This window comes from Morus notabilis, unplaced genomic scaffold (assembly GCF_000414095.1).
Source record: "Morus notabilis unplaced genomic scaffold, ASM41409v2 Scaffold489, whole genome shotgun sequence".
Lineage (NCBI taxonomy): Eukaryota > Viridiplantae > Streptophyta > Magnoliopsida > Rosales > Moraceae > Morus > Morus notabilis.
Genome location: NW_010357331.1, coordinates 76792 through 99989, shown reverse-complemented (window position 1 = coordinate 99989; position 23198 = coordinate 76792). Strand labels below are relative to the sequence as shown.

The 23198-nt window shown below is 35.3% G+C and overlaps 1 protein-coding gene across 1 annotated transcript; it reads right to left on the bottom strand.

The window, feature by feature from the left end:
• Positions 1-7947: 7947 nt before the first annotated feature.
• Positions 7948-19962, bottom strand: LOC21397852 (probable glucan 1,3-alpha-glucosidase). The gene is made up of 6 exons (XM_024168740.1): positions 18335-19962; positions 13358-13631; positions 13139-13274; positions 11188-11398; positions 10701-10907; positions 7948-8569 (listed from the first exon to the last, which is right to left on the bottom strand). The coding sequence occupies exons 1-6, from the start codon at positions 19919-19921 to the stop codon at positions 8201-8203; spliced, it is 2784 nt and encodes a 927-aa protein (XP_024024508.1). The 5' UTR covers positions 19922-19962; the 3' UTR covers positions 7948-8200.
• Between the last annotated feature and the right edge of the window lie 3236 nt (positions 19963-23198).

Sequence of the window (23198 nt, the reverse complement as noted above, 5' to 3'; positions counted from 1 at the left end):
AGTGCGCAGCGAAATTTAAAAATTTAAATCAATGCCAAAGCCAATCAAGAACATGTTCATAATGCTATATAACATAAATACTAAAGATTTAAATCATACATTTGGAGATTTAGGAAACAGCACGTCTGACAGATCAAAGCGTTCCAAATAGCAACCGGAATAGCCTTAACCAACTGGTCTTCTTTGCTATTTTCGTTTCCACGATCGGAGTGCGGGTGGGCACACGTCGTTCAATCTCCTCTTGATATTCTTGAACTCCTTCCAACCACAAGAGAGCCAAAGGAAAAGTCGTTCTTGAGAATTAAATAATTTTTCCTCTCAGGAATCTTTTACCAATAGCCCCCCAAAAGTCTCTCAAGTCATCTAAAGAACAATGTGACTTAATGGGCTATTTATAGTGTTTAGGAAGTCATATTTCCATAACAATTAGATTTTCCAAAGTTTATCTCGCTTACAGAGTTAGCTTCACCACGTCAACATGCGCTACACATTATAATTGGTGATAGAGACGTTATAACTCACTGGTCGACCTGTCCTTCATGAACCAATCAACTGGTCCGGTCGACTTGTCTGAACACGGGAAAATCGTTTTCCTAGTTTTCCAACACGGAAAACTTGCACAGAGCCTCAGTTTTGATTCAAGCAACTCAATAGAGAAGTTGCCTGATCAAAACAATCATATAATAGTCTTCCCATATTAAATAACTCTTAAAACAATAATTCAACCAATTTATCTAGAATTAATTTAACAATTAATCCACCCGATAAATTACTCATGAACTAATTAACTAATCTCATATTAACTTTGAACCTCTTTTACGGAAATAACACAAGTTACCAATATGTAGGAAATACACCATATCATTATAGGAAATCATGTGAGCTAGCAAAGGGACCCGATGGACATATATAAATCAAGCTCCTATAATCACAACGCTACTTGTAAACTAACAAGTTTTCTCATGATTATAAAACTCTAGCGTTACTCCACTAAAAGCCTAGAGTTGCACTCTCGATTTATATAGCATATTTACAAAGCTCTGAATAGTTCTCGTCCATGACTCAATATATTAAGTCTAATGGCCGAGCGCTCGTATTTTTCAATCCACAGATAATGCATAAGAGGATATCATTGACTCTTTGTAGGAGCTATGGATTCCACTATCTATGAATAACGAATCTACGCATACACGAGTCATACCCCTAATGTAATGGTAAGCGTACCTTTACATAATGTCAGAGTGTATCCCTTTGGTACATCAAAGGATACAAGTTAAGCATACGGGTTCATTATCTATCTCAGGATTAAGATGACCACATATAATTCGTCAAAAGTGAATTATTTTATACAAACAGAATTATTAATTAAAACAATTCAACTTTGGTCCGACCCAATATAGATTGCACCATTAAAAACTATATCAATGTCTCTACCCAGGGAGTCCCACCTCTGACAACCAAGGCAAGCCGTCTCCGTTTGGATGTAGACAATATAACAATCTTAACATGAATAAAGCGCCCAACTTTATTCCCTCGATTGTGGATCATATGATTTAGACTATCATCTTTAGATTTTTGTCTTCCACATGTTCTTCTCATTACATGCATGACCTAAATATTTAGAATGAGAGTCTCGGACTTTCAATTTACTTATCATACATTCAACTAATATGAACATAAAGAGGACAATACATGCATATATGAAATAAATCAATCTTTATTAATAGTCAAAATGTCTCAAAAAAATATTGTTACATTTATTCCTAAGGGCATAAGCGCTAACATCAATGAGAAAGATAGATTGTTCCACATGCAATCAAATAAAAACCTTTCACAATTATTGATCACAATTTGCTACCAATAATTAGAAACTCAAGATAATTATGGATTAAAAATTCTTAATCCAGTAGTAGATAATTTTCAAATCCTAAATTATTGCGCACCTAAATAAAATACAGAAAAAAATCATAAACAACTAATAATGGAAGAACATGAAAAATTTTCTTTTGAGAAATTGGAAATAGTATCAAATCATTCAAACATAAATTTCATGTCTAGGGTTTCAATATCACCCTTAACCAAAAAGAAATCTAGCCTAGCATAATTGAAAAATAAAGCGAAAAAAATATAAAAAAAAAAACATCTGGAGTTCAAAAGAAAGAAAGACATAATAAAAACTCTAAGAATTATGGGAAGAAATCTTCACATGAACGAATATCCTTTGAATTTCTAAAGAAATCTCCTTCTTCTCTATCTTTTTCTCTCCAAAAGGTGGCTGAAAAAAGTACGAGAATCCACTCCTAATTCAATTCCAAAGTTCCCTATTTATAGGATTCTATGTTAGGGTCAAATAGGGTTAATTTTGAATTCCATAATTCTAGATTACTGTTTTACCCTCAGTGTCTTGTAGAATTATAAGGATGGCGCAGGGACTCATGGAGCTATAATATCAAGCTCCAATAAAATTAATAATTAATCAAACTCTTTAATTAATTAATTAATCTTATTAATTCTAAAGTTATTCCACTATAAACTTGTAATCACACTCTTGATGTTATAGACATCCATTTACATATGTGAAACGTGCATTTGATATAGTCACTTCATATAGATCAATCATGTATAAATAATTCACAATTAGAGCTAGGTAAAATCCATTAACCTCTCTAATTACAACTTTCTCCTTGAGTCCCATTAATTTTCTAATGAATTGTATATTCATAAAACAAATTCATAAATACGAGCTCGTTACATATTCAAGTACCGACTCAACACTTAAGGAAATTATTTATCTACTTCTTTCTCAAGAAGGAATGGATTTCGTCTCGTAATATTAACATTCTCAGCTAATTAGTTCACATGTCTCCAAGATAGAAGGAATAAGATTTTGTAATCTCAAAATCCATACTGAGTAAGTCAAAAGACACGAATTTATAAATACGAGTCTACTAATAACTCAGGATTAAAATCATTATATATATGAGCATCGATAGATTCAATTAAAATTTCTATACTTAACGAAAATTATCAAAAATTCATATTGTGTCTTGTCCCAGTCCTACATAATCTCATTATATAAAATACACTCATTCGATATATCTCCGTATCAACGATGCGGATAATCTCGTTCCATTTTTAATGGGAATGACATGCAACCTAGTAAAGGATGGTCCTTTACGTGAACTAAAAGTTAGTAAGCTTCCAGTCTGCGAATCTTGTCTGGAAGGTGAGATGACTAAGAGACCTTTCTCAACTAAAGGTGAAAAAGCCAAAGAACTCCTTAAGTTGATACATTCAGATGTATGTGGACCTCTAAATGTCCGAGCACGAGGAGGTTACGAATATTTTGTGACTTTTATAGACAATTATTCTAGGTATGGTTATGTTTATCTAATGCAAAAGAAAGCTTAAACTTTTGAAAAGTTTTAAGAATTCCATGCATAAATTGAAAATAATTAGGTAAACCAGTCAAAGTACTCTAATTGAATCGGGGAGGTGAATACTTGTATATAGAATTCATAGACTACATGACTGAGAACGTTATACTCTTGCAGCTTACCGCTCCTAAAATGTCACAACAGATTGGCGTTGCAGAAAGGAGAAATCAGACTTTGTGAGAGATAGTACAATTCATGTTAAGTTATTCTTAGCTACCTACTTCGTTATAGGATACGCCCTAAAGACAGTCGTGTATAGTCTGAACCTCATTCCATCTAAGTTTATATCTAAGACACTCCTAGAATTATGGAATGGTCAAAAACTAAGTTTAAGGCACATTCGCATATGGGGATGTCCGGCACATGTACTGAAGGCAAAGACTGGGAAGTTGGAACCTCGTTTCGAAGTTTGCCTATTTGTGGGATATCCACAAGGGACAAGATGAGGACTACTCTATAGCCCTCAAGGTCAAAAGGTGTTTGTTTCGACAAATTTCACTTTTTTAGAGCATGACTATATGATAGATTTAAAGCCCAGAAGCAAAGTTGTTTTAAAATGGTTCATTTTCGATATGATTGGACCATAGTTGGCAACAATTGTTGAAACTAACAGGGACCAGACCACTGTTCCTAGTTAAGCATCCGTGAGACCCCGTCGTAATGGGAGGGTAATCAGATTACCTAACCGATATACCAAGAAAGCACAAATCATCACTGCTAATGATGACAAAGATGATCCATCGACCTTTAAAGCAATGATGTACGATGCTGCCAAGGAAAAATGGCAAGACGCTATGAAAATCAAGATTGAGTCTATGTACTATAACTCAATTTGGCAACTTTTAAATCTACCTGAAAGGGTAAAACCCATCTAATGCAAGTGGATCTTTAAGAGAAAAAGAGGAACGGATGGAAAAGTAGATACTTATAAAGCAAGGCTTGTAGGGAAAGGTTATACCCAGAAAAAGGGAGTTGACTATGACGAAACTTTCTCGTCGGTAGCCATGCTTAAATCTATTCGGATACTCCTGGCCATATCAGCATATTTCTATTATGAGATATTGCAAATAGATGTCAAGACAACTTTTCTAAATAGGTATCTTGAGGAAACCAGTTATATGACCAGCTAGAAGGTTTTATAGTCAAAGGCCAAGAGCAGAATATCTGCAAAGTGCAAGGTTTCATTTATGGATTAAAGCAGAGATCTAGATCATGAAACATCCGGTTTGATAAGACTATTAAAGGATTAAACCAAGATGATCCATGTGTCTACAAGTACATAAAGGACAAGAAAGTGGTCTTCTTAGTTCTTTATGTGGATGACATTCTACTCATTGAGAAAGATGTGGAATTCATAAGTGACGTAAAGAAGTGGTTAGCTAACCAATTCAAAATGAAATATTTGGGAGAGGCAATCTATGTTCTTGGGATCAAAATTATTCGAGATCGCAAGAAAAAGATGTTGGCTTTATCTCATACATCGTATATTGACAAGGTACTTGTTAGATTATCAATGCAAAAGTCCAAGAATGAGAATTTTCCTTCAAGGCATGGTATTCATCTTTCAAAAGAGTAATGTCTGAAAACTCCACAAGAGACAAGGTGCTTGTCAGATTCTCGATGCAAAATTCCAAGAAAGGAAATTTGCCTTCTAGGCATGGTATTCATCTTTCAAAGGAGCAATGTCTGAAAACTCTGAAAGAGGACATGAGAAAATACCCATACGCATCTGTAGTTGGAAGCCTTATGTATGCCATGATGTGTTCTAGACCAGATATCTGTTATATAGTGGGAGTCGTCAGTCGCTACAAGTATAACCCACGATTAGATCATTGGGTTGTACTGGTAGCGACTCTACCATGGAAGCTGAATATGTTGCAGCTTGTGAAGCCGCAAAGGAAGCAACCTCCCTCCGTAAGTTCTTAACTGATATAGAAGTCATTCTAGGGATGGATCAACCAATTAAGTTGTACTGTGATAACAATGGAGCAGTAACAAATTGAAAAGAACCAAGAAGTCATAAGAGTGCAAATCATATAAAGAGGAAATATCACCTGATCAGAGATATAGTCAAGCGAGGCGATCCCATCGGAGAACAACCTCGTAAACCATTCATGAAGACATTACCGCTAAATGTCTTTGACAGACACCGAGAAGGATTTGAAATTAGGGACATGTCGCACCTGCTTTAGGACAAGTGGGAGATTGTGAGGAATAGTGTTCTTAAAGCATGAGAATATTAGAATATTTATTATTTAATTAATAAAATAGTTCTTTCATTATGTGTATGTACTATCGAATATTTTATGAATATCATTGAAATTTTCGTAATTATTTATGTAACCTTAAATTTTGTACATAAGTGTTATATATGAGAGGATAATATTTAAAGATAATGATCAAAATATGTGCGTAATGAATTTAATTAAAGTTATGGAATCTTTAATTAAAACATTACTAATATGCATCATTCTCATTAAGAATGGAATGATGTTATGCACATCATTAATATAAGGGATATTGAATTAATGTATTACACATAATGAGATTATATAGAACTGAGACACGTACACAATTTGATTCTCTGATAATTTTCGTTAAGTATAGAAAATTAAATTTGAGTCTATCGATGGTCATATATAGAATGATCTTAATTCTGAGTTATTAGCAAACTCTTATTTATGGATTCGTGTTTTTTTGACTTACTCAGTTTGGGTTTCAAAATTATAAATTATATTCCTTGTATTTTGGAAACATGATGAAATGTATAGTCGAGAATACTAATATACGAGATGGAATCCATTACTTCTTCTTTGAAGAAGTAGATAAATAATTCCCTGAAGGATTGATTTTGTACTTGAATATGTAACGAGCTCATATTCATGAATTTGTTTTATGCATATACTTTGCATTAAAGAATCAATAGTACTCAAGGATAAAGATGTAATTAGAGAGGTTAACGGATTTTATCTAGTTCTAATTATGAATTATTTATGGAGGATTGATTTATATGTAGTGACTATATCGAATGGACACTTCAAGTTCTTAAAAGTAAATTATGTCTATAATTTTGAGAGTGCAATTCCAAGTTTTTAGTGGAGTAACTTTTAGAATTGATAGAATTAATTAATTAATTAAAGAGTTTAATTAATTATTAATTTTTATTGGAGCTCAAAATTATAGGTCCATGGTCCACGCGTCATCCTTGTATTATTTACGAGACAAGATGAATTATTGGGATTTAATATCACTCGATTATTTAATTTTGAACACATTGTGCTAGGACCATAGGAGGCCACACACCCAGACACAGGTAGGTGTAAGGAGCGTGTGGCACAGAGTGAATCTTACTTGGACTCGGTTACTTTCTCTTTAACATATTTGGTTTACTTGTTTGACAAGTTTTCCAATTAAATTCAAAAGGAAATTAAAGTATTAACTTTATTTAAATTTGAATTTGAGTTAAAATTGAAAATTGGATAAATAGGAGGAATTTATCTTCTCCTCCTTGCTGATAATTACGCCAACCGCCGGAGACATTCTTGTGGTGTGGCTGGTCATTACAGATAAGGAAAGGGAGAGAATTTTTTATCTCCAAATTAAACAGAAAATTATATTTTAAATGGGATTTAAAATAAAGTGACAACCAATTATCTAATGTTTTGACTTTAAAATAAAGTTCTCATAGGATTCTATAAATAGGAGACAATAGAAAATAGGAGAATACAATTTTTGCTCTCTATTCTCATTTGTGGCCAAATTTTAGGAGAGAGAAAAGAGAAGAAAATTTCTTCAAATCACTTCCATCACACACATACGTTGGTAGTAGTGGAAGACAAATTTGCGAGTGATTAAATCCGATATTTCTATATTAGAACCCACATTTTTAGTCTTGCAGATTTTAAGGACTAGATGAGAAATATTCGAGTTTTTCTAAGAAGGTTTGGAGTTTAAATTGTTCGAGGTCAAAGAATTCAAATTATCAGCCTAATTGTCCGCTAGGTATATATATGTTTATAAAATAATATGATTAATTTGTTATTGTGTAAATTAATATATTCTATAGAGTATTTAAAAGTTTCATAAAATTTTTTATTATACATTATCTGTATTTATACACTTCCGCATCCGAAATCGTTTCGTAAACCATCAACTAATACTAGCTATGGGAATGACTGAAGCATTCTCTTCAATCCCACTTTGGTGGATCAAAGAAGCTTAATAATTGCCATCTTAGTCATGATGATTTCTGTCGAATTGATTCAAATGTGAAGATCCATCTGTTTTGTTAACCAATTTTGAGATGGCAAGTCCGGCAGCTTCTAAAAATACAAGCATAATTTTTTACACAGCAATTTTACGTGTATTCTGCAATTGTCTAAAATCGGGTTCATACTTCACCACCTACGCTTTTACATAGATGCCAAATCTCTCATTTTCTCATTGCAATAAAGTAACTGCAAGGGCCAAAAGTGGTGTCCAAAAACAATCAATCATATCAAGGCATATAGGCAGAATTCGGAAGTTTTAATTCTACTTGTAAATATGAAATGCCATATAGGAATTCATATGCCTAAAACCAGTAAAATCATGTCTAAAACCAGTAAAATCATGTAGTGACACCCTCATAAGCTCCAAACAATAGAGAACGAGAGTTGAAATTGCGTATGGACTCATTTCTACCTCTATGTTCCGAAATATGATGATAAGTCCCTCCTATCAATAGAGTATCCAAGTTACTCAATGGGACATCACAAAGGGTCTTACAAAATTTTTATTGTCCAATCACCAGCGACTGGCAAATTAGGTTTGCGGATTGTAATGAAGTCAGAGCCACGTCTTGATTTAAGGTCAAGTGGCCCCAGTTCAATTTCTGCAGTTTTTTCCTCTGGTTCAATGAGAGCTCTTTTCGGAACACCAGAGTGTCCTAACACTACAATTCTCTCGATAACACATTTGGAAGAAAACTGTGCTCCGCCTAGGGCAGCAGGTGCCACATTTAGCGATGTAAGCTTGCCATCTGCGAATACAAAGCGGCGATGGATGTAGGCCCCTTGTGTAAAGGCGAAGCTTTTGCCATCATCGATATACAGTTCTCCTTCAGCCTTTTGTGAGCTATTCAAAGCAATTACCTACAAATGACCAAACATTTGCTGATTAACTACCAAAATAAGGGGGGGAAAAGATCCAGTCTTACAAGGTAGACGTAGTATCATGACTTTACTGCAAAATGTTCATGTCAGGAGGCTTCAAGTAGTAGCATTCAATCCTCTCATATTTCAAGCTAAAACTTCATAAGGCCTTCTAGGATCCGAACTTGTTCAAATATCGACAATATGTTAAGGTGAAAGTTTCCAACCAAAAAAAGAAAGGTACTTGATCTATGAAGAAAAATATGAACATAACAAAATGGACTACAACCACAACACAATTAGAAAAACATATGGCCCTTGAATATCATACATAGTGAAGACCAAATCTAGAAGTAAGGCTCAATAACTCATGGGGGCAGACTAAGTTAGCAATTAAAATCCAACATTTTTCTTATATATATATAAATAAGGAACGACTAAATTTCATTGATAACAGAAAAACTTTGCAAATGAAGATAATCTGAATGGATGAGGTATCCATCCAGGAAAAACAAAGAAACGAAAAAGGAAAATAAAAAAATGGAAACGCAACATCCAAATAAAAAAACTCTAGACAAAACTACCCCAGTTTGAGTACAAGACAAATCTTACTCTAACCTACACCAAAATATCTTCCCAACTAAACTTTATTAGAGATAAGGGAATGTCTTTGAAAGAAGAATCTGTAGAAGCCCAAAGAGAAGCAAGAAATGTAGCCTTCTCAAATAAATCCTCAAACAACAACTCCTCTTCAAATATCCTTTGGTTTCTCTCTAGGCAAATCACCCAAAAGGTCGCAATTATCAAGAAAGAAAGCGCCTAAACTCTGATGCAAAAATGCTTAATATGAAAGAAATCACGAATTTACAATAAAAAAACACTTGAGGACATCAATGCTCCATCTAGGCTTGAACATTATTCTTGAGGGAACATATCTGCATTGACAGAGTAAAAAAAAAAAACGAGGCAAGTGTTCTTAATTGAAAAGGAAACCACCATTGGCTACCCTTTCCTCCCATTTGAATCAGGTATTAGCTATCAAGGTCTATCAGCATTGCCTAAAAACAATTAGGTCATTGTGCCATGAGCTATGGTTGCAAATAGAAACCTTTCTTTATCACAATTCTTCTTTTCTTATGCTTGAACCTAGCATAATGTGCATAGGTATATATAGGCACATAGATAGATATAAGTTTATACCTGTTTATTGTGTATACATATTAACGTACATACACGTTATTGTTTAACATAAACTAAATCTACTTGCAACGCCCTGGGAGCCAAGCAAAACATAAATAATAAAGTAGCACGTCCTAACAAAGCATGTTAAGAAAAATCATGAAAACGAAATTTTAGTATTGCATAAAGAAGAATACTGATCTTTATGTATTATTTAAGTGTGCCCCCCTAAGAAAATTAAAAAGAATTATGTGTAATTGATCTTTATGTATTATTTAAGTGTGCCCCCAGTAATTTTGGCAATCAGTATGCTTTTCTTATTTTCTGGTTACGATCTTGGGCTTCAAAAAATTGATGCATTGGACTTGTTCTTTTCTTTTCTTTTTCTCTCTCTTTTGAATGTCACTTTGGTTTTATACAACACCATCATTTTGTCCTATTACATACTACTTACTGCCACTATTTCTTCTTTTTTCCCCCTTAAACTGGGTTTCACCACTCTTTTCACTGATGTTTGGTATTCTTTTTTGTTTTTTCATTTTCTTTTCCATTTTTCGCACGTAGACTAACTCTTTGAGTCTCTTATTTTATATTTGTTTTTCTTCTCTCTCTCCATCTCACAAGGCTTCACTCTTCACAAACCTCCATACACAGTAACAATAGCGACAAACCATTTTTGTTATTTTTTACCCACTAAAGTGAAAATGTTTACTGGTGCACATGCCAAAGGTATTGAATTCACAAGCCTTCTTACAAGATTGCTAGCGCAAGTTCGCAATGATCAATTTTACGTTGTATAAGGTATGCAATTTAATGTTATCCATTTGTGAAGTTTTCTTGAATGGAAAATGTTTACGCCCCCACTGAATTCAATTCTTGGATCCGTCACTAAGTGTGGGGATATATCTTTACAAAGTGTAGGTTGTCTCTGAACATAATGATGGAGTATTACCAGAGTGTATGGATCATTCACCATCTGCGTGGAGCTTCGACGAAACCTGTCTTTCCTAGGAATGATAGTTCCAGCTCTTTGGAATGCAGGAACAGTTTCTTCAGTGGCCTCCAATTCGTTGGTTGTACTTCCCTTGTATACAGCTCCAGTTCTAAAATCATACCAAGACTCTTTCCCAGGCATGTAAACGGACACATACTTTGCTCGCTGGTAGAACGGACAGTAAACAACACAATTTAACACCAGAAGAATATCAGTAGTGGGCAAGAAAGGGGAAAAAATCATCAAAGTAAATTATTGAAAAAGAAAAAAGAAAAAACAAGCAACAAGCAACAGAGGGTAAAACCAAACAAACAGATATGCATGCCGTAGCTGCTAGAGACTGAAAACGAGTAATTACAAACTGGAACAAAAATCAAGTTATGAAGAAGAGAGAGAGGGAGAACAGATATCGATCTATACAGTAAAAGACTAGGTATGGATATACCTCTGTGTAGATTCCTTGCACCAAGAGACTGTCCCCGACCATAAAAGCTTCATCGTTGCTGAAAGTTGCTTTGTCAGAAGGAAATTCCATCCATAATGGACGAGCAACTGGAACACCACTCGTGTTTGCCTCTCTAAATAATGTGTAAAAATACGGTAGCAACATATAACGCATGTGTATGGCATCTCTAATAAGCTCTGTGTTTCTTTCTCTGTAATGAATGAGAAAACAAATATTAATTGCGGACAACAGGACAAATGACTACAAAATCTGAAAAGAATACATGCAAAGAAGGACTTTTTAAAAAAAAAAAAAAAAAAAGAAACGAGAAGATTTATTAATGATGAGAAAAAGGGAAACTGGGAGAATGGGAGAAAGGAGGAAGAGAGAACCTCCACCACCAAACCAGGATCCAGCAAACCGAACAATCAAAACAAAAACAAACCAGAAACTAGAAAACTAGGACAGGACTATAAAAAAGGAGTCCAACTCCTAAATAGGTCCGAAAACAAAGGCCTCCCAAAATCTTTATCCCGATAAACCCATAACGAAACCCAATACTTTATTTTATCCCATAGAACAGACTCTTCTTCTTCCTTTTCCTCAAAAAGGCGGTTATTTCTTTCCAACAAAATACCCCAAAAAACAGCTAAAATTGCAGCCCTCCATAATATCAATCCTCTTTGGCTCAAACTCGACCGAGAAGAGAAAACTAATAAATCTCTGCAACCCAAACTCTCTCAAAAGAGCAGCCCAAAGAAGAACATAATATCAATCCTCTTTGGCTCAAACTCGACCGAGAAGAAAAAACTAATAAATCTCTGCAACCCAAACTATCTCAAAAGAGCAGCCCAAAGAAGAAGAAGAAGAAGAAGAAGCAAATATTAATTGTGGATAACAGGTCAAATGACTACACAATCTGATAAGAGTACATGCATGTGAACAAAAAAATCTTTCACCATTGCAAATATGATCATTTTCACAGAAGGTTAGCTATATTGCTAAGATCAAAAACTTAAAAGAACTCTAATACCCACAAATGCAGTGACCAAACCAGTTTAAAGCCATTCAGAAATTATAGTAAAGTTGAGAATCATCTTTACCCAACTTTTTCCGATGTACTCTACAATTGACAGGAAATAACATGGTTGTGGAAATAGTATTGCTAATGTTAATACAAACTTTCAGGCATCTTAAAAAAAAAAAGCATACTCCAGCAAAAGCTTTTTTATAAGAAAATATATATAACAGGGAAAAAAAAAAAAAAAAAAAAGTAACATTACCAACGTCCAAGTACGCAACCATGATAGTCATCTCCCTAAGTACACAACCCCTCAAAAGAGCAGCCCAAAGAAGAAGAAGAAGAAGAAGAAGCAAATATTAATTGTGGATAACAGGTCAAATGACTACACAATCTGATAAGAGTACATGCATGTGAACAAAAAAATCTTTCACCATTGCAAATATGATCATTTTCACAGAAGGTTAGCTATATTGCTAAGATCAAAAACTTAAAAGAACTCTAATACCCACAAATGCAGTGACCAAACCAGTTTAAAGCCATTCAGAAATTATAGTAAAGTTGAGAATCATCTTTACCCAACTTTTTCCGATGTACTCTACAATTGACAGGAAATAACATGGTTGTGGAAATAGTATTGCTAATGTTAATACAAACTTTCAGGCATCTTAAAAAAAAAAAGCATACTCCAGCAAAAGCTTTTTTATAAGAAAATATATATAACAGGGAAAAAAAAAAAAAAAAAAAAGTAACATTACCAACGTCCAAGTACGCAACCATGATAGTCATCTCACTAAGTACACAACCCAAAAAAAAAAAAAAGTTTACTTTTATCTCTCAGTTTTCAAAGGTAGGCAAACGCATGCTATAGTGACTACACTTCAGTTTTCTGAATTGAATAACGAAGTTCAATGATTATGGAATTCCTACCCGAATAACCAGGGTTCTCTTCTTTTTGTGTCATGATGGGCATGAGCTCTAAAGAATGGATAGAAGGCACCAATTTGATACCAACGAACTAACAACTCGGTCTCGGGATTACCAAAAAACCCACCAATATCAGCACCTGCATGAACATTATAATAGAGCCACCAGTTAATAAAGAAATATGATTGCCGTAGAAATCCTATTTAAATGACTGTTTCTAACCCGAGAATGACATTCCAGTAAGACCAAGAGTCAAAATCATAGGAACTGAAACCCTCAGGTGTTCCCACTCAGCTGTATTGTCTCCTGTCCAAACTGCTCCGACCTGTTGACTTCCAGCAAAAAATGCTCTCGACAATACAAAAGGCCTATCCTTCCCATCACCTCTCTTTAGAAGCCCATCAGATGTGGCCATGTGAAAGTAGTATCCATAGGCATTATGTACCTCACGGTGCTCAACACCTCCGTGGTGTAAAGCATCTCTAGGCATTGTAATCTGTGAAGTTAGAAGTTTTATCAGAAAGTGGGTGTCGTTAAATTTCAATAAGAATGACAATTTTAGGTTTCACCATCAATATGTTCGACCATGGAGTATGTATCACCTACATAGATCAAAGGGAGGAATCTCTCTTACCTTGTTAAGTTAATTCTTCAAGTGTAAGGATCATTATCTTGTTTCAATCTAAAGGGAGACCTAGTGTCCATAGTTAAACTACATTGTTAAAAGAAACACACATCATTGGACATAGATGCAAAATGATATACTAGTAGAGAAGTCCACTGCCAATTATCATGACGAGACTACTAAAATTAAATGGACTATTGTGCATTTTCCATCATTCTCAGGGAAATTTTTTTTCAATAGAACATTTTAAGAAAGGGAAATAAAAAGGCTCAGATCTTTGTTATATAACCATGCCAGTTCTCTTTTTATCCCAAAGATCTTCTTCGTCTTCCTTTTGGTTCTCAAAAATTCTATTGTTCCTCTCCAACCACAAACCCCAAAAAATAGCTAAAACCGCAGCCCTCCACATTATCAACCCCCTTTGACTATATCCAGATGGAGAAGAAAAGATCATCACTTCAGAACATCTTGTTGGAGTCGCCCAAGGGAAACCAAACTCCCTAAGCAAGAGAGACCAAATCTTTCTGGAATAAGTACAGTGAAGAAAAAAGTGATCAGTCGTCTCCCCATCATTCCTACACAAGTGACACCACCCCGGAGATATCGAAATAAATGGGCTTCAACGTTGCAACGACTCGTGAGAATTCACTTTGTTAAGGGCAATGAACCAATAGAAGACTTTAACTTTGCTGGGAGCCCGAGATTTCCATATATTTACGAAGAAAGAGAATCGCAGAAATGAAGGATCACATGTCAATGAATTGAAAAGTGATTTGAATGAGAATATCCCGTTAGTGTCCAGCTTCCACCCCCTGCTGTCTTGAATCGCGCTATGAATTCTGACCCTCTCCAAAATAGTTGTTAATTCTGACGCCTCTCTCATTTTTTTGTCCATTAGTCTCCTTATGAACCCAAAATTCCATGAGCCGGCGAATTGTCTTCAGAGATAAATCTTACAATTGGCTGCCCTTGTAATGAGGAAATCCTATATAGGGCAGGAAATCTTGAACACAAAGGTTCACCCTCACCCCAACAATCTTCCCAAAACTTAACAATTTCGCCCGATCCTATCTTCCATTTAACCCTTTTGGAAAAAAAATCAGCCACTGAAAGAATTGATTTCCAAGGGTATCTGTATGTCACTCTCACAGCTTACCCTGAGTCCCAACCATTCCTACTCAGCCCGTACTTCCCAACAATAACCTTATGCCACAACGCTTCTGATTCCAGCGGAAACCTCCATAGCCATTTCGCTAGCAGGGCTTCGTTTTCTTCCCGATGTTTCCGATTCCCAAACCTCCCAATTCTTTTGGTTTATGCACGTGTTCCCAAGCCACCAAGTGAGACGAGTTATCATATGAGAATTCCTCCCATAAAAAATCTCTCATTAGCTTCTCAATCGCATCTGCCACTCCAACAGGAATTTTAAACACTGATAAAAAGTGTATGGGTAAAGATGCTAAAACTGACTGAATGAGAGTAATCTTCCTCCTTTAGATAAGAAAGCTTTCTTCCACCCCTCCAATCTTTTCGACACCTTAGTAATCACAGGATCCCAAAATGCAGCTTGCAGGGGATTTCCTCCTAAAGGTAATCCCAAATAATTGACTGGCCACGACCCAATAGAACAACCAATAACTCCTGCTAATGTAGATAGCTTATTTTCCTCCAAATTTATGCCCAAAACTACACTTTTCTCCAAGTTTATTTTCAGTCCGGATATCAAATAGAAGACCTCCAAAATCAAAGAGAGGTTTGACAGGCTATTCTCTTCTGGAGAACTAAAAAAAAAAAAAGGGTGTCATCAGTAAACTATAACTGACTAACCTTAATATTAGTTCTGCCCACACTAAACGGCTGAAAGAGAGAGTCTTCAATAGCCTTGTCAACGAGCCTGCTTAACACGTCACTGCTAAAGTGAACAGGTACGGTGACAAAGGGTCTCCCTGTCGAAGCCCTCTCAACGCTGCGATTTTCCCCTTTCGCCTGCCGTTTATCATTACCGAGTAAGAGATCGATCCGATGCAGCCCATTATCCATTTCCTCCGCCTAGCACCAAACCCTTTTCTTTCCATAATAAAATCTAAAAACCCCCATTCGACATGATCATAGGCCTTCTCAAAATCAATCTTTACCACCACCCCCTCTCTTCTTGATGACCTATAATGCTCCACCACCTTGTTGGCCACCAAAACAAGGTCTAAAATCTAACGCTCAGCCACAAAAGCCCCTTGAACTTAGAAATTGTCTCTTCCAGCACCTCCTTGAGTCTATTCGACAACACCTTCGAAAAGATTTTGTATAGGCTTGAGACCAAACTTATTGGTCTAAAATCTTTGATTCTGCATGACTGGGCCTTTTTGGGGATGAGGCAGATATATGTTTTGTTGGTGACCTTATTAATAATCCCTGACCTCCAAAATTCATCAAAAGCTTTCTAACTATCACCTTTCATAAAAGGCCAGCATTCTTAAAAAAAAATGAAACAGTGAACCTATCTGGACCGGGAGCCTTATTGCCATTGCAACTGAAAATTGCTCACTTAATTTCTTCCTCTTCAACAGCTTGTCCAGAGACTCGGCTGCCACTGTAGAGATCGGACTCCAATCTAAAACTTCAACTCCAATAAAATCTCTGCTCGCTGAGTCGTACAACTTTTCATAGAACTCACCAATCTTCTTTATGATCTCCTCCTCATCTTCCAATGTCCCTTCTTCTATTTCCAACTTTGAGATTGTATTACTTGTTCTCCTCGCACTTAACAATCTATGAAAGAGTTTCATGTTCGCATCTCCTTCTCTAGCCCATATAGACTTACACTTTAATTCAAAGCCCTATCCTCCCTTTCCATAAGGCTAAAAAGTCTTTGTTTTAGTCCCCTCCTCTCCTCTTGCAATTCCGAAACCCATTCGGGACTTCCTTCTTTTCGTCTATCTCCTCAACCCTTTTTAAGATTTTCCTTTTCTCTAAGTGATCAGCCCCCAAATAGTCTACACCCCAACTTTTCACCTTATCTTTCAAAGCTTCAATTTTCTCATTGTTTTGTATCCCTCCCATCCACTAACTTCTTCCTCCTCCCACCATCCTTTCAAAAGCCTAATCAATTCCTTACTTTCAAACCAAGTGTTATCGAAACGAAATGGAGAAGGCCCCCATTTTGGCAGTTTAGTTTGAAACAGATCGGGCAATGATCAGAAACCACTCTGAGTGTCGTCTCTTGACGCCCGAAAGGAAAAACTTCCCACCAACCTTCTGAAAATAAGAAATGATCCAATCTACAACAAATCGGTGCCTCTCTAAAATTTGACCATGTAAACTTTGCATTATGGAGAGGCGGATCAACTAAATTTAATTCCTTAATAAATTCATCAAAAATCCTCATACTCCTTGTGATGTTGCTGTCACCGCTTTTCTCTGTCAAAAATCTAGCGACATTAAAAGCACCCCCACACACCATCTCTGTCCACATAAATTCCATAACCCTGCAAGATCATCCCAAAACAGCCCCCTCTTACTGCAGTGATTAGGGCCGTACACCCCTAATAAGCACCAGACGTCCCCTCCATCCTCAACCTTTATAGTGACCGAGAACTCTCCTATAAAACTTTCCACTACCTTAATCCTTCTAACATCCCAAACAACCAAAATTCCCCCTGAGTGGCCCTCAGCCAGTAGCAACACTTCTTAAATCTTGACTGCCAAACGCTACCCACAAATCTTCTATCTACCTCTCTACGCTTAACTTCTTGAAGAATCATAACATCTGGAGCTTCCTTACATACTACCTCCCGAATTCCCCTTCTCTTTAGGGAGGAATTTCCTCCTCTAATATTCCAAGACATCAACTTCATAAATCACCTCTTACATCCCCATTAACGTTCTTCTCATAATGAACATTAAACTCCAAATTCTTCAATTCTCTCTCCTTTCCTTTTCTCCTAACTGACCTCTATCCCCTTCAATGTTCTTAGATGTTGTCAGTTGGATTTGCATCTTCTAAAGAACTTCACTCACCTTTCTCCACTCAACCTTTTTACCTCCAATTGAGACAGTATTACTTAGATTTACCCTAGTTATCTGCCAATTTTCCTCCTCCTCTTCTGGAACGCCCCCTACTACACTTGACTCCCCACCGACCTCAAAAGAAGTTTTAAATAAATACCATCAATGGTAACAATCACTATTAGCATTTTTGGCCATACTAAAAACATTTCTTTTTTCTCTTTTGAGTTATGCAGTATTATATGGATCCCAATCAACAACGTGACATACTGTTATTGGACAAAGGCCGATGTGACCATCAAAATGAGAATGCATCAAATTCATATTATAGTATTAGCATTTCATACCCTATTATCAGGCAACAACTTAATGCATGTTTCCTCAAATATTAAACTAGCAAAGAGGAAAACCGAAACAGTTGCAGACATAATGATTAATACAAACAAGAAGGAAGGAAAAGAACCAAAAGAAAATGCCATCATGAACCCCTTTTTTTTTAACTCAATATATATGCAAAAGAAATATCGTTTTAACCAAAGAATGAAGAGCATAAGGGCAAAAAAGCAGCTTACTTCTGGACCATTGAAAACAGAAGGCTCATTCATGTCGTTCCAGACATACAGCAAAGGAGTGGAGCCAACATAATTCTTGATAGAGAACTTATTGGCCCACCAAGACCTAATCTCAGGATTCAACACATCCGGGTAGGAAGATGAACCAGGCCAACACCACCCGTCAAAATCATTCCCATTGGCATCCTTAACATAATAACCCTTCTGAGATGCCTCCTTGTGCAAAAAATATGAGTCGTCCCGCTTGATATGTGGATCAACAATAGTCACCGTGTGCCTACCCTTAGCAAACAACTTCCTCTGCATCTCTTCCGGATGTGGGAAAAGAGCTCTATCCCACGTGAAGTACCTCCTCCCAACAGTATGGTCGATATCGAGCCACAAAACATCGTAAGGAATATCATGCTCATCGAACTTTGAATCAACATTCTCCACATCCTCCTCATCCCTATAATTCCACCTACATTGGTGATAACCAGTTGCAAATAGCTGCGGCATTGAAGGCCTACCAGTCACACCAGTATACTGCCTCACAACATCTTTAGGCCCCGGACCAACAAAGAAAAAGGCGTCCACAACACCCGCCTCGCTCATCCAAAACGTATCCATCCTACTCTGCGAGGACGGCAGGGAAATGCCGGACTCAGCATCCCATCCAGACGCAAGAACATCAATCTGCATCTCAGCAGCGTTCAACCAAAAGAACCCGGAAGTCCTTTCCCCGTGGGAAATCATGAACGGGATCGACCCGTAAAGGCCAAAAGGCGATTCGTGAATATACTCAAACACATCCAAACTAAACAACCTATAAGGTTCAGATTCCTCAACACCAGGTCCCCTTGTGGGCTTAAGAGCAAGACTAGTGGCATGTTCAGGAATTCCATAAACAAAATCAGCTCCGTAAAATGACACATCAAAGCTAATAGATTGAGGCCCAAATGGCCTAGTATCAGTATGCCCTCTAAATCTCTCTTCCCAATTCTCATCGCCATTTTGTTTTTTCACCTTCAATTGCTCAAAGTCAAACAACCCATGAGAGTTCAAAGAGATCACACTCTTACCTCCCTTTTCCCGGACATAAACCTCGAACGGGTCGTGCCGGAGAACCGCTTCGTAGCCGTCGGATACGTAAACGACCGAAGATGATGATGATGATGATGATGGGTCCGCCTCCGTTGAATGCGTCTGCAGCCAGAGCTTCGTCTGATCAAACTCCTCCACGATCACATAAGGGACTTCAAACCGCTTCTTGGGTGGGTCCAAATTCGGGTCCTCGTCGATCTTCAGCCGCACGATTCCGTCTTGGTAGACGGAGAGAGTGAGAATCAACGGCTTGGAGTGATGTTGATCTTCTGGGTTTTCGTGATTTTGGGTGGGAATGAGCTTGGCTTTGAGGTCACCATTTTCGATGCGGATTTCGCGAGCGGAGAGAGAGGAATAGCCGGGCTTGCGAGCTCTGGCTCGCTTGCAGAAAGGGGTTTGGTTACAGGTCCTGAACTCTTCCTTCTTCCATGAGAGGACTGAAGAACACAGGACGAATGCGAGGAGAAGAAGAAGTGTGAGGTTTCTCATCATCTGGGTCTTCATCAATGGCCGATCATACTACTGGTATTGCTAGAGAAATGGACTGTTAGTTTGAGCGGCTTAAATATATTTGCACAATGGCAATTTATGGAGATTGGGTCAATTTGGGGAATTGTCTAATTCTTTGGGGGCACTTTTATAAAATGCACGAAATCGTGAAATTATTATGATATGTTCGTTTCAATAATTCAAGTTTTTAATTCTAAATTTTTATAGTTAAATTTTTTTTTAAAATGTCACATTTAATATTTTTTGTTATAATAAAAATTTTTTAAAAGATGTCATATATTATATTTTACTTCAGTCATATATTTTGTATTATATAGATAACAAATTATGTAACATATATAATAACTTATTAATTTTTGTGCTTTTGTGCAATTATCATTAGTGTTTTTTATTTTATGTAAAACATTTAAATATGAAGCTACAAAATAGACACAAATATATAAGTCAATTGTATTTGTCACGTATTGCTAAGAATATTAAATAAGATTAATTTTAAAAATTCTTCCCGAACTTTAACCCTTGTAACACTTTCCTCTCGAATTTTAAAAAGTAACATTCGTTCCTCCCAAACTTTATTCCGTTAAGAAGTTTTATCCTTTTGTTACAATGAGTGACGAAATTGTCACGTGTCACTTATTTAGTGAGAATTGAAAACATAATTACACTTATACCCTCCCAATCAAATATTTTCCCATTTTTATTGAAAAATTCACCATCTTTGTTTCCATTTTGCTTCTTTTTTTTTCTCACCTCGTTCATTCATGGCAAGTTCCTACACTACAAACAGTGGTGGCAACAACAGGGTAAATGAAGAAATTTGAGGTCCTATTCAATGTTGATATGGGTTAGATCCAGTAGTGAAGACATCACACACAAAGAAGAATCTGAGAAGACAATTTTATCGTTGCATTTCGTATAACGTAAATCGTTTAACATTGGGCAAAAAAGCTTTTGTATATTTGAGTTTAATCTTGTTAATTTGAGTTTGATTGGGATTGTGGGTTGATTCTATTTTAGTTTAAGGGGAATTTTTAAAATTGAACCTTATAATTAACAAACATATTTAGCAAGTATTCAGAAAAACACAACAAATAAAGGAAATAATGAGCAAACTTACTGTCAATATGATTAAAATCACCAATATTTCCTCATGTTGCAGCCATTGAGAGTGATTCACCACGGAAATTTACAATGAAGATTGATTTTTCCTCAGATTTTTCTTTATGGGGGAAAAGTTCCCAAACACAACCAAAAAAATCGACAAAATGGGGGGTTTTTTTTTTAACACATTTGAGTTTTTTTAATGCTTTTTTAATGACATAGGGTTGTTGTAGGTTAATTTACGATAATACCCTCATCAGATAGATCATGTACTTGACACGTGGTGATTTCCATCACTTATTATAATATAATGATAAAACTTGTTAACGGAACAAAATTCAAAAGGAATCAATGTTACTTTCTAAAATTTAGAAGATAAAGTGTTACAAGAGTCATAGTTGGGTAAAAAATTTTAAAATTAATCCTATTAAATATCTTAGCCACAATTACTACATAAAAGTATTACTATATTTATATTTTAATAATATTTTTTCCTCATATTTTTTTCGTTCACTTATTTATTTATTTATTTATTTATTTATATTCTTCCTGATTTTTTAACCTTCTTTTTTCTCTTTCTATAAAAATTATATAATTAAATTTTGTTGTAGAGAACTTTTAATCTGTTTGTTCATTTATAAAGGAGGGAGCAGCTATAAGATCCGGAGATTTAAATTTATTGCTTCATTTGTATATAAATTTCATTTATGTATTATTTTTATTTTATTAATCTGTTTTTTTATATAATTCTACTTAACATTGTTAATTTCAGATCTTTATCATTGTAAATATGTGATCATTGTTTATATGTAATTTAATGTGTTTTTTAATCAAAATTAGTTATTAAGTGACTGTTATAAATATTAACATTCTTAATATATACGACAATAAAATGAATTGACAGAATTATTTGTCTAACTAATTATTACCAATTTTGATATATCATAGTTAACTATGTATAGATTACTTAGATAAATAGATTTTCTTCCTCTTTTTAATTGCTGAAATAATTTATATTGTAATTAACAGATGGATAAAAAAATCACAAGAAAATATCACGATTAAATCAACGTATACGTCGTATCATTTCACAAATGGATCAACATTTTATCAATACAAATAATGTTATCCGAGTTAAACAAGTCAAAAATATTGAGCCTGCATCAGCAAGGATCTCTTGATCCAAACTTGACACGATACTGGCATTTTTCCAGTCTCAAAGACAAATTCCTGAGTTATCAATTTCATCAACATCTAGAAACGATAATAAAAAATGTAATTCCCTTATCTATATTAACTATTAGATTTAAATAATTACGAAATCTTTATATAATGACAATACTAATTTACTATATATTCTTTATCATCATCTTTAATTTCTTCTTATAGGTGTTACTAATATGTACATTGATCTTGGAGACTGTTCTTGCACCTGTCAACATTGTTGTTCTCTCTTCTGGTTTAGTGAACGAATCAAAAACAGTAGTCCTCCTAAATTTAATCTTTGCTATAAAGATAGAAATGTTATTTTACCTCTAATTGAAAAACTCCGCCTACCTTAGATAAATTACTCGATTATTATGGAGGGCCAAAAAGTACACATTTTCGTAAAAATATTCGAACATATAATTCTATGTTTGCATTCACATCGTTTGGAGCTAATATCGAAACAAATACAATAAACTCAGATGGTCCATATATTTTTAAAATAAGTGGACAAGTGTAGCATCTTGTAGGATCTCTACTACCAGTTAATAATAATTCTCTGAAATTTGCACATCTTTATATATATGACACAGAAAATAAAATTGAAAATCGAGTAGCATCATTCTCATTTGATGATCGATCCAAAAATTTAATTAAATCGATAACTGAAAATTTAATTAAAATGTTTGATGATACAAATAAATTAGTCAAACTTTTACGAATGATAAGAGATAGGTATCAATAATATAAAATATTATCCATGAAATTAAGACTTATAAGCCAATGAACTGAAAATTTAATTAAAATGTTTGATGATACAAATAAATTAGTCAAACTTTTACGAATGATAAGAGATAGGTATCAATAATATAAAATATTATCCATGAAATTAAGACTTATAAGCCAATGATATACAAATAGTAATTGTCACGCCCCCCCCCCCCCCCCCCCCCCCCCCCACCCA

What these genes read in the sequence shown, in the direction of transcription:
- LOC21397852 (XM_024168740.1), bottom strand. Translation starts at nt 19,921, where the DNA reads ATGAAGACCCAGATGATGAGAAACCTCACACTTCTTCTTCTCCTCGCA. An exon ending in AGAGAACCCTGGTTATTCGG is followed by an intron (nt 11,399 to 13,138) that starts GTAGGAATTCCA and finishes CATTCATTACAG; the next exon opens with AGAAAGAAACACAGAGCTTA. An exon ending in TGCAAGGAATCTACACAGAG is followed by an intron (nt 10,908 to 11,187) that starts GTATATCCATAC and finishes CCGTTCTACCAG; the next exon opens with CGAGCAAAGTATGTGTCCGT.